The sequence below is a fragment of the Nelumbo lutea genome, chromosome 7, assembly GCF_056320005.1.
Source record: "Nelumbo lutea isolate HS-2025 chromosome 7, American lotus-T2T, whole genome shotgun sequence".
In the NCBI taxonomy this organism is placed as follows: domain Eukaryota; kingdom Viridiplantae; phylum Streptophyta; class Magnoliopsida; order Proteales; family Nelumbonaceae; genus Nelumbo; species Nelumbo lutea.
In genome coordinates, this window is record NC_142690.1 from 40,180,099 (window position 1) to 40,192,366 (window position 12,268).

Genomic DNA, 12,268 nt, shown 5'->3' on the forward strand with positions numbered 1-12,268 from the left:
TATTCAATTTATTAGTAATCTTATCACTAAAGAAAATAGAATAACCATCTTTACACAATTTTGAAACTGAAATCAAATTTCTTCTTAGTAACAGTACATAAAGACAATCTTTAAGAGTTACAATTCATCATTTGAAAATTAAATATACAATTCCTATAGCTGTAGTTACAACTGTTGTAGAAGTCCCCAAGTAAAGAACCATCTCGTCGTCATTCAGCCTTCTACTTTCCTTGAATCCCTGCAATGTATTACATGCATGAGTAGAAGCCTCGGATTCAATACACCAGGATGCAAAAGTGACCAACAAATTGGTCTCTATGACAAGAGATCCAAAATTACCTTCTTTGTTATTGGATTCCAGATATTGAGGACAATTCCTCTTTCAGTGTCCGATCTACTTGCAAAAGTGATACTCATCAGATGATGTCTTTCTTCTGCCTTTTTGGCTTGCCTGCTTTCTTTTGAGGCCTCTTCTTTCCCTTCCTCTTCCTTTTGCGAAATTTGCCATCTTCAACAAGCATGGCCATCAGCTTGTCCTTGTTAATCAGTTTGCCCTTTGCAACATATCGCTGAGTTCCTGAAGGCTAACCTTATAGCTTGTTCATGTTGTAATTCATGACAAACCGATTGAAGGAGGGAGGCGAAGAGTTTAGACGACATCATTTTTGGTGTCATCATCGAGCTGGGATCCAAGAGCCTCTAGTTTGTTAATATACACCATCATCCGCATGACGTGGTCATGGACCGACTGGCTCTCGATCATCCTCGTGGTCATCAATAGCTTGAGGACCTTCTGTCGGGTAGAACGATTTTGCTCCTTATACATAGTCTTTAGACTATCCAGAATGTTTTTAAAGACTTTGATCTTATCGAATTGTCTTTGGATAGCATTATCTAAAGATGCTACAACGTAACACTGGGCAAGAGAATTCTTCTCTTCCCATTCTTGATATTCCCTCCTACGTGCCTCAGAAGCCCTGTCACCCGAACGTTTCAGATCTGGGTTCTTGGCAACCTTGTCCAATTTCTTGGACGTAAGGACCAGATTAAGGTTATGGTTCCAGTCAACATAGTTAGGTCCCTTAAGTTTGTTGTCGTCCAACAATTTGGCGAATTGTCTGTGTGCCATTTATGATAAAAGGCAATAGATATTAGTCCACTACCTAAAATTGTTTCATGTTATTTTACATAGAATGGTCTTTTATCTATGTTCCATTCCATTTTATTCATCTTTGAGATTTCACTTCTATCTCAGTGATGAGGACACGGTGCATGTACTTTGAAATGTGGGAAATCACATAGGTGCATGGAGCCAACTGTTTCAGTTGCAAAACCTCACCACTTTCTGTGAAGGATCATATCCACCCTTTGGCTTCCATCAGACAAGGTTCATTACCATTTTAGGTTAAACCTTTCTGTCTGGTAAGTGCTGACCCGTCATATCGTGGACCCCAATGTACCATGAAAGAGTTCTGTTTTAGGATAGGCCTCTCCCACCTCGGTCTATGATGTCCCTATCATCTCATGAAGCAAGCCCACCGACTGGACCAACAGAATGGATAACCTAATTTTATGGTGCATCTCCACCCACCGATTCAGCCCGCTTTCATGATAATGATGAAAGGCCTTTAGAGAATTCATCATATGAAATTCCTTATCTGTTTGCACTTATATTAATTCAGAGGAAACAAGCAAAACAATCCCTTGGTCTGATTTAGGTCATATCAAAGTGGCTCTCACTGACTTTCATAAAGTCGGATTCAGATGGGCCCAAAACGGGCTAGAGTTCCGTAGGGTTCCTCTTGGGGAGGAAGCTAATCAAGGGCCCATCGAAAAGGGGAGATCATCCAATGATCTACGGGCACCATGGCAATGATGTGCATTTAGCCATGGTGTTCGCATAGAGCCACATACAATTAAACATGGGCCAAGCACTTATGGCCCATGGACGAATCACATTCAGCACATCACAAGCACAACCACAAATTGATCCAATCAATCAAAAGACTTGTAAAACCCTAATTAATTTAAGTTAACACACAATAGCCCATTAAAGGCCCAAAATTATCCAATAATTTCATCTTGGTATATGGGCTAAACTGCAAAAAGCAGTTTGGCCCACATAGTAGTTGTGCTGAAATGGGCTGATGTTGCTTTAACTTAACATAAATTGGGTTTTTAAGGGGGGGAGCTGAATTGGTCCATGTGATGGGCCATCAAACTCTTGGCCCAAATCCGATTTTGAGCCACCTAAAACGTAACCCATGGGGCTGTGATCAGACTCCATCAAACCATTGGTTCGGTCCAACTAGTTTGGACCCAACTAGGTCAAATCAGCCTAGGGTTTGGTGTCCAAAACATACAACAATTCAAAAGAATTTGATCTGAAATTTTTAACAACTGAATATTGACAATCAATCACAACAAAAATAAATAATCTAGGACTGCAAGTGTGTCGAATCTGATCCGGATGAACTGCAAACCTGCAAAAAACTGTTAATCATTGATTGCAGATTTTTCTGCAAAATCTTTCTTCTTCTCCTCCGCGCACTCCAACAAGTCTTCCAATGTAAAAAAAATAGAAAAACCTAATTTTCTATAAATTACATCAGAAAAATCTTAATACATTTTTTCTAAAAATGAAAAATAATTATTTATAGACTAATGATCAAATAAATAATTCTCGGGTGTGCAAATCTTGGCGCCAAAAAGAATTCGATCTCCATCACATAGACAACCCAAGAACCAAAGAAATAATAATAGAACAATTCTAAAATTATATCAGAATATAATAAAATTAATTTCAGATCAAATCGCCCAAAATCGGCTAGAACAGTTCTGCCGATTTCAGTTCTGTTTCAAATCTGGTTTATTTCGGTTCAAGATTGAACCTGGCTCTAATACCACTAAAGGAAGGGAAAAACCATCATATGGATAGCCAAACCATGTTAGATGGCTGGGCGAAATTTCAAAAATTTTCTTTTACCCTTTCGGGAACCGTATTGCCAATTTTAGAAAAATTGCTTTTTCTAGGATCGTTCTTGCACTGAAACTAGACCATATTTGAAACCAACAGAAAAGGGAGAAATATACTTGATACGGATTCCACAAATGTAGCTCCCAAAGTAGTAGTTTACGCCCAAAGAGAGTACCAAAACCAGCTTCCATTGAAGATGGCACATCTTGAATTGAAGCCGGTTCAACAACACAATTTTCAGCAAAACTGTGATCCAACACCTTGGATCGAACAAGGGAGGTGAGCACGAATTCTTTATGATATTTTCTTGCAAAATATTAGAAATCAAGACTGATCAAGATTAGCCACAAGGTGGAGAAATGAACTAGGGTTTCTGGGGCGGCAAGAGCAGAGTGATCTGGAGCTAATTTCGATCTCCTCTTTCCTTAGCCTTAAGGATCACCACTCCTAATCGAATTAGGAGGATCCTAATCCAAATCTTTATTTGGATTTGGACTCTTAAAGTGGATAAGACTTATCCTCTTATCCTAATGGCTGATCTAGACCCTTATCCAAACCCATATTTGCCCAAGTCACATTTCTTCCTAAGCTATCATGTGACCACTTGATTAATCCAATTAATTTTGAGTTTTGGGCCCATTAAGCAAGTGGCTCACGTCCCTAGGTAGTTGCTGGCCCATTTGGTTCACTTTGTATGGCGTGGGACCCCAACAATGACCCTACATAAGCCCATATGGGTTCGGCTCAGCCTCTGTGAAAAGGTTTGGCCAAATTCACTATCAAGCACAATTAACCCCCGAGTCCATCAGTATGGGCTCTTAATGGGCCCAACACTTACATTAAATGATCCTCAAGTCCAGCCATCCTATGAAGGCCCATGGATAATGAACTTAATGGTCTCTTACACTTAACCTCTCAGCCCATAATGATCAAACATTGCCCGACAGGAAAGAACCTCTCCCCTGGCTTGCTGCAAGGTGTAGTGTCGCACTCTCTCTCGGACGGGTCCCGAGAATTAAAACCTTTTTCAAACCTTTTTCTTATAACATAATATATATGTTATCATATAAATATATTTTTGCAAAACAAATCTCAAGCATAGTTGAAATCGACTGCCGACAGTTTTGATTTCCATTAGAGAGAGTGTAGTCCCGATCATTCACTTTGTCCGACAAAGGGGCTGATCTTGTTACTATGATCATCCACTCGAGTGAATTCTTAGACTGCCCCAACATACCCAGGTTTTGACTCCCAAAGGATTTCACTGATTGGCATATCAAAGATAGCCCAATCTGACACCCAGTGCAATATCATAATCGAGTCTAGGGGTTATGTGTAACTTTTCAGTTTTGCCCACCAGTCTCCAAGGTCCAGGGCGTAATTGGAAATTGGTCTAGGTTCAAATAACTAAGAGCTGAAATATTGGCTGTTCTGAAGGGGGTAAAAAGAACCCAGAAGCTGAATATCAGAAAACTGATGGTGGAAGGTGATTCCAAGCTGGCTATCAGTTGGCTATAGAAGGATGATTTTAGTTTTTGGAAGCATCTAAATGAGAAAAAGAAAGTTAAACGGTTTACTCAAAACATGGAAATCAAGTTTTAGTGGACTAAGAGGAGTACCAGTTCCTTGGCAGATTCACCGGCCAAACAAGGGGTGGGAAGAGTCAATCTTTTTTGGGCAATATTGTAAATTTACATGTACCTTTAGGGAGGGTTAAGAGATTTTACCCCTCTTGTATCTTTTTCTCTTAATATCCATTAATGAAAGTTTCTGTTAATTATCATAAAAAAAAATCATACCAATCACTTAAAGGTGTCATCAACCTATAAGAAAGAACACTGGTTGGTATGGCTATACAAGTCAAATTAAATTTGTCATGAATTTGGATATGGGCTTAGGCTTGGTGTAGTTAATTGACTTTGGATAGAAACTTTTGCTGGACTGCTGACAGATATGGAATACCAAATAGAGGTCCGATTTGCTTGTTTAAGGACTGGTTCATAAGATCGAACCTACAATTTTAGGAGTTAAATGCTGCTATCTTCCTACATTAATACATGTGCAATATGCAGAGGTTAAGGGGGCTAAATTATGTTCAGACAAATATTAGTCCATTTTAACCCCTAACTAACATCTCGTCCATGTTAATGTTTGTTATTCTGTTTCTTGTTTTGCTCCCTTTTAGTCTCCATTTTCTTTGTTGTATTGAACTTCTATATTTCTTAGCGATTCCTTTCCAAATGTTTTTTTCTCAGGGAATTTTGGTTGGCTCTTGTTTTAAATGTTTTGTGTAAGCATGAAGGACCAACCATAATGTAATTATTGATTCTCTGAAATCTTTATGGTAAAAATATTTAAAAATAACTATTTCTTGCAGAAGTATAGAAGAAGATGTTTCAGAGCCTGCCGAAATTTCAAGCAAAGATCATAATAGTGGTGAAAGTCCTTCCAGGGGAAAAATGAAAAGAGATGCCTCTGATATGGAAGTAGTAAGAAACTTGTGCCTCTATCATTTTCTTTGGTAAATGGGAACAAATGGGGATTCTAGCAATTAAGTTGCAACTCCTTGAAAACATTGCCCTGCAGACATGGTGGGACCCATGAAGAACATCTTCAATTTTGTCTTGTAGTTTGATATCTTGGGCTCACCATGTCTGTGGGACGTTGCTTTCAGGGAGTTGCATTTGGTGTTGCTTGCTGTCATTTCTTTGGTGTTAAATCTTTCTGTAAATAGGCACTTCATCTACAGTCTGTTGTTGTTAATATGTTACTGTAAATCGACCATTATTTAAAGTCTATTTTCTTTAATATCATACTAACCATCAACTTTAATCATGAATCATTTGAACTGTGCGTGATCTTAATGGATTTTTGTTCTTTGAAGCTTCAGGAGGAATCTAAGAAAGAGTTATCAGAAACAGATGCTGTCGATATGAGCAGGCCTGATCAGGATCACAATGCAAATGGTAATTTTGTTCCAGAAAGTTTAGATAATCAAGAAGCTGATACTCTCTCATATCAAGATCCCACTTTAGCCTTCCATGACAAGCAATCCATGCAAACTAGTTCTGGTAGGCTGTCTTATACCAGAGGTGAGGTTCCTAACCAGGGGCAATCACCAGAATTGTCAAAAATGGCCGATCAGGATGATCTAGTGATGAATGGTGAGATGGCTTCTCCAGAGTTGAAAAGGGAAAACTTCATGACTGGAGAACATGAAGGAAAAGGTGGTCCTGCTGTTGGTGATATTGATTTATTTGGCCCTGGACTAAAGAATGATGAGAACGATCCTCAGAAGGTATATCTCTTTAACTCTCTTTTGGAATCTAAAATACAAGTGTATCAAGCAACAGTTATAGTGATAAAGTTTAGACAATGTACAGCAAGGAGCTTTACTATGAGAACTCAAAATAGGCACAATGAGGAAGGAAATGATAAGCTGGTTTCTACAACTTGCAACTTAAGCAGTGCGTGGTTTTAAGTAATGGCAAACTTATAAAGTTATAATAAGTTGATTCAACATCAAACATTTTCCATGTAAAGCCGTTCAAAACATAATACAACCTTGGATGGGACCTGGGGTTCCCTCATCTGGCTACTAGGGAAATCTTTGGGATGGCAATTTCCACCCTACCTGGTGGGTACCCTCCCTGATGGGGCTTTTTTTTGTTTGATGATTGGATTTTGGGGTGGGGACGGGTTTTGGGATTTTAAACCTGTATGGGTACAGGTAGGGTATGGTATTAGGCTAAACCCAACACTCTTTGACAGTCTGATCCGCACATTGAATTTGCTAAAATACCCCCAGTGCTTATTATAAAATTATAGTTTAAGGCATATAAACTTAGGTGTTATCTGTTGAATTTAATAATGCTTTGAACCTTATGTAAAGGATAATTATTTTCTACATGTTTCAATCAAATAATTGGAAACTTTGATGTTTGTTCATGTAAATTCGCTTGTTTATTGCTTTTATATAGCAGAAAGTAGCAGGAAATTAGATATGGGTTCTAGACCTAACCTGCCCCACCTCAAATGTGGGGAGGGTGGGGTCAGGGAGGGTTTTGCATTTACATGTGTGGGCAGGTTTGGAGTTCAAAAATCCAACACGTTGCGAATTTTGGGGAGGGTACGGATTGGGAGGTTTAGGGAGGCAGGGAAGAGTAGTGTATTTACAAAACCCTCCCTGGAAATCCTATCGTCATTGTCATCATCATCATCATCATTATCATCACTATCATCCAAACCTAATCCCAACTATATGGGTTTGGCAACATGACTCCTGTTTCAGCATTCTCCCACTTGTTATCCATCAATCATTTACCCCAAACGAAATAACCTTGAGCTGAGAAACTATATACTTTGGATTTATATAGCCTACAAAGGATAGTGAGAAACGGTGACAGAAAAGTATCAAGGCATGGATCAATTGGAATTCTTTTTCCGGCAAGATGTTTACAAAGGCTAATTGGACTGTAAACTGAGGTTGCTGCTGAGAGTTGATTGTGATAGAGAAGAAGAAAAAAAAAAAGGAATGGTGTTACCTGAGAGGTTGACACCAATGGAGAAGCCTCTATGTTAAAGAGATGTTGTGAGAAAAACCAATGAAAATGGAAGACAAAACGGGAATGAGGATGAGGGTTTTCTAGAGTGGTATATGATGTTGAGGGTATTTACCTTGATACCCATGGTACTGCATAGGTTTTCTCGGGTCCTAAGATTACTAGGACTGTGCAACACTATGGTACTCCATACAAGATATGGGATAAACTGCTGGAGAGATAGGGGCAGAGGAAAAATTTTGCAAGGATATATAGGCTGAATCAAGACATTGCAGTGATGTGTCAAGGAGAACTTATGGTGGCAACATATTTTGCAACCCTTGAAGACCTTTGGGAAGAACTTGACCATCTCTTAATATTGGACTGGGAGAGTACCAAGGACAAAGAAAACCATGACAAACAAGTTGAAGAAGAGATTCTCTTCAAGTTCCTTGCAGGTCTGAATTCTTCCTATGAGAGCATTCACTCTCAGATCTTGGGAAGGAATGAACTACCTGACCTTCAGCATGTCTTCTATCTAATTAGGAGTGTAGACTTGAGAAGAAAAGAGATGGGAAGTGATGTTCAGTTTCATCCAACTGAACAATCAGCCCTTGTTTCATCTCCAGGTAAAGGGAATAAGGGTGGAGACAATTACCTTTTGAAGTGTACTTGTTGTGGAGGAGAGAAACATACAAAAGATACTTGCTAGATTCTGTATCTCCACCTCAAATCAGAAGCTCTAAGGAAGGATAAGAAGCCATACAAAGGTCCTAATGGTGCTGGCCATGTTGCAAGTCCAAATGTATTGTGGTAAGAAAAGTACCACTTCAAGTGCTTCCTCCCAGTCTGGACAGACTTATACTACTAATTCCAGTCTCCCACCCAAATGTGGCTGATTGCATGCTGACTCCATTTTCAATTCTTTGTCCTAATCAGGTTGAGTTTTCTCTACCACCCAAGGTGTTTGGGTGTGTGTATTTTATCCATGTCACAGACCTCAAGAGAACCAAATTGGACTCCAAGGCTATACATGGTGTTTTTCTTGGCTATTCTCCTACTCAAAAGGGCTACAAGTATCTTGATCTTCACATTGGAAGGAAGATTGTTACCAAAGATGTTACATTTTTTGAATCCCAGTAATTCTTTTGAGCCACCCTGGAATTCTCTTCAGGGGGAGACTAGTAGGGTGGAAGAGGTTTCCTTTGAGTAAATCCTTTCTTGTCTCGGCCTCACCTCCATCCCCTCCACCTTCTTCCTCTGATCCGTCTTGCCATGGAAAGACTTCTACGACTTCTGGCCCTGTCAACACCCAACACACTACTTATGATGGCATGGAAATGAGTGTGTACAAAAGAAAGAGGAAATGGTTTCTTATCATATTTATGATGGAGATCCTCCAGCTGAGTTCTACGATAAATTGGGTGGCTCTCAACTTTGGTCAAGGTACTATTTCTAAACTTGATTTGGATTTACCCATTGCCTTCTATAAGAAGACTCACTCATGTACCTCGCACCCAATATCAAAGTTTGTTCCATGTTCTCATCTTTCCCCTACTTATTACTCCTTTGTGTCTACTTTATCTTCTATTACTACTACTTCTAGGTATTCAGAAGCTATTCTTGATTCCAAATGGAGAGAAGCAATGGATGAAGAAATGAAAGCTATTTTGAAGGCTGGCACATGGGAGTTAGTAGAGCTGCCACATGGGAAGAAAACTGTAGGTTGCAAGTGGGCTTTTACAGTAAAATGCAAGGCAGATGGGTCAGTGGAGCGATACAAGTCAAGACTAGTTGCTAAATGATTCATTCGAAGTGAGGGCATTGATTACAAGGAAACATTTGCTCCTGTTGCAAAGTTGAATTCAGGAAAGAACCATTTCTGGAGATCTATGTATTCCTTATTTACCTACTACAAAGCAACTTGCAGATATGTTTACAAAAGGATTGCCCAAATCAAAATTTCATGAATCATTGGGCAAGTTAAACATGATGAATATCTATTATCAACTTGTGGGGGGAGTATTGTTAGCCTTAATGTTTTATGGGCTGGGCTATTTCTTACTTAACTTATTCCATTTTGGGCCCACTGGCCAAAGTTATTTGTCTCTTAGTGATTGTTCATGTTCAGCCCACCTAATGAAGGGCAATCTTGTACTTTCCCCTGTTTTAGATCTCTTTTAAATGTTATGTTGGGCTGGACAGAGAAAGGCTAAAGTTTTATATTGATAACAATCTTTTAATAGAGAAAAAGTATCAGGAAGGGAAAAAAGGTTGACCCTTTTTTCTATTGAATGTATAAAAAAGAAGAGTATTTATCCTTCTCTTCTGATTTTCTATTTTTCTATTTTAAACACTTTCATCATTTATGTTTTAATGCTAAAATGCTTTAACAAAGCATAGGTAATATGCAGTATGATAGGATACATTATCAGATATAGTAATAGGAAGTAGCTATTAGTAATAATACCAGAATAAGGCACCATTCTTGTGTTTGTCACTTAGTTGGGTGCCTAGTTGCATAGATGGGCACTTTTTTGTTTGTTGTAAAAACCATGTCCTTTGGGATTCATATAAAGCATGCCTTATGAGTAGGGTTGTTTGTGGGTTGGGTTTAGTGGTAAACTGCCATTCCTTATCTGGTTAAGGTTGGCTCAGCCATTCGGGTTTTGGTTGAGATAAACCTGTACCAAACCCGACCCTTTGACATTGCAGCATTGAGAGATTTATTTAGATAGCTTTAAATGTGTATATGTAGGATAGGCCAGGTCAGGTTGGGGTTGGAGTTACTTTGAGCTATGTTGAGGTTGAGTTAAACCTGTACCGAACCTGACCTGTTGACATCCCTACTTATAAGTGGGACATAATCCATTACTAACTTCAGAACTATTGAATGGAAATATTTGAGATTAGACATTGTGTTTTGCATTTTCTTTCAACTCTCGACTTATGGATTTATTGAACTGCTTCTTTTGAAGGCTGCTAAGGTATCAATCATTTCTGGAGGCAGAACTATTGAATGGAAATATTTGAGATTAGACATTGTGTTTTGCATTTTCTTTCAACTCTCGACTTATGGATTTATTGAACTGCTTCTTTTGAAGGCTGCTAAGGTATCAATCATTTCTGGAGGACATGAATTAAGTAGATTCAGTGACACACCAGGGGATGCTTCTTTGGATGATTTATTTCATCCGCTTGACAGAAACCAAGAGGACCGGGCAGCTGAAGCTTCAACATCCTCCTCATCACAGATAAATCAAGTTAGTGCTATACATGATGCTGGAAAGAATGACCTGGCAACAAAGCTCAAGGCTCGAATGGCTCAAAAGCGGACAGAAAATGAAATGGGACAGACTGGGGGAGACTTGTTGCGCCTCATTATTGGCATTGACACTTCGGTATGTTTTCATTATTTTTTTGGTGTACTGTGTACATGGTGTTTTGTATTAATTTTTCATCCTAACATTATGGTGCTTTTTTCCGAGCAGGTTTTTGATGACAAACTGGCTGGAGAAAACCTTTTTCCTCTACAGGTGCTCCAGATTGTCTTATCACATATACTTGTTCAGCTTTTCTGTAGCAATTGTGTACTTAGATAAAGTATTGGCTATCTCTTTTTTTGTGATAGAATGTGTACCACGCATTATATTACTTCTGTACTCCTAACATGCATGGGCACACTTGGTATTCTTTCACAAAATTAATCTTGGTTAATTATAAGTGAGTTATCTCAGTACTTTTTCAATTCGGAAAAGAAGAATGAAAAAATTTGCATATTGCACCTTTAACCAAAAAGTAAAAAGGAAAACAGTGGTGAGTAACTGAATATACTGGGGTCCCTTGTTGCAAGATGATTGTTTTTGATATTAAAAAAATTGAAGGAAAGATGAATGCAACTTCAAGTGATAAGGCTTCAAGAGAAAATCTCAAACCAATAAAAAAGGTCACCAGGCACAGGAAAATCTCAAGTCCAGACTCAACTATAGCAACCAGAAATCCACAAGGAAAATCTCAAACCAAAAAAAAAAAAAAATAGAAAGGCCCCCAGGCACAGGCAGCCACCACCTATCTCAGGAAAAAAATGAAGAATTCCCTAAATCCTATCACAATCCTTGTTTTGTAAACAATACAATAAAAGACTTAAGCAAGCATTTTCTTTTACCATTACTGAAGGCCTTCTTCTACCTGTTGCATGAACTCATTCAAAGGTTTGAATTTGCATTCTTAAGACTTTTCATTTCTTCTTGACCTTCTAATTCCATAGACTCTTCTGGCATGTTCCTCCCCACCTATTAAAAACAACCCCAATTTCGTCCTTACCTCTATGTCTTTATCAACCAAGATCTACTTTCTTTTCTACCTTAAATATTGATCCAATACTGCTGCCACTTCTCCTGCCTTGCTGTCTGCCTCCACCATCTTATTATCATCTTCCTCAGACTCTCAGTCTGAAGTATCTGTTGAATCATCCATTGACCAAATTTTATAACTGGCTGCTGAAAACAACTTGTTACTAATGATACCACAGAATAATCTCTAATTTATTAAGGCGGAATGCTGGAATCTTGGTCCCTTCTCTCACTGCCTACATGTCTTGACTCATTTGCCATCATCAAATTATTTCCCCAATTGAGACCTTCCAAGATGTACAAGAAATTGATGTCAAGGCATCTCCTAGGTGGCTGGGTGCCCTTGATTTGGCACAGTGCTACAATATCAATACATATTAATATGCGTGCTAATAGAT

General features: G+C 38.7%; 1 protein-coding gene across 3 annotated transcripts in view; it reads left to right on the forward strand.

The window, feature by feature from the left end:
* Positions 1 to 12,268, forward strand: part of LOC148846159 (MAP3K epsilon protein kinase 1-like) — a 70,747-nt gene that overhangs the window by 38,363 nt on the left and 20,116 nt on the right. For 2 of the 3 annotated variants that reach the window (XM_088954971.1, XM_088954973.1), the window contains 4 exons: positions 5,355 to 5,466; positions 5,862 to 6,275; positions 10,623 to 10,919; positions 11,010 to 11,054. In XM_088954971.1, the coding sequence (XP_088811097.1) occupies positions 5,355 to 5,466; positions 5,862 to 6,275; positions 10,623 to 10,919; positions 11,010 to 11,054 (868 nt within the window). The remainder of the gene's footprint in view (positions 1 to 5,354; positions 5,467 to 5,861; positions 6,276 to 10,622; positions 10,920 to 11,009; positions 11,055 to 12,268) is intronic. The other variant, XM_088954972.1, reaches the window with a different exon arrangement.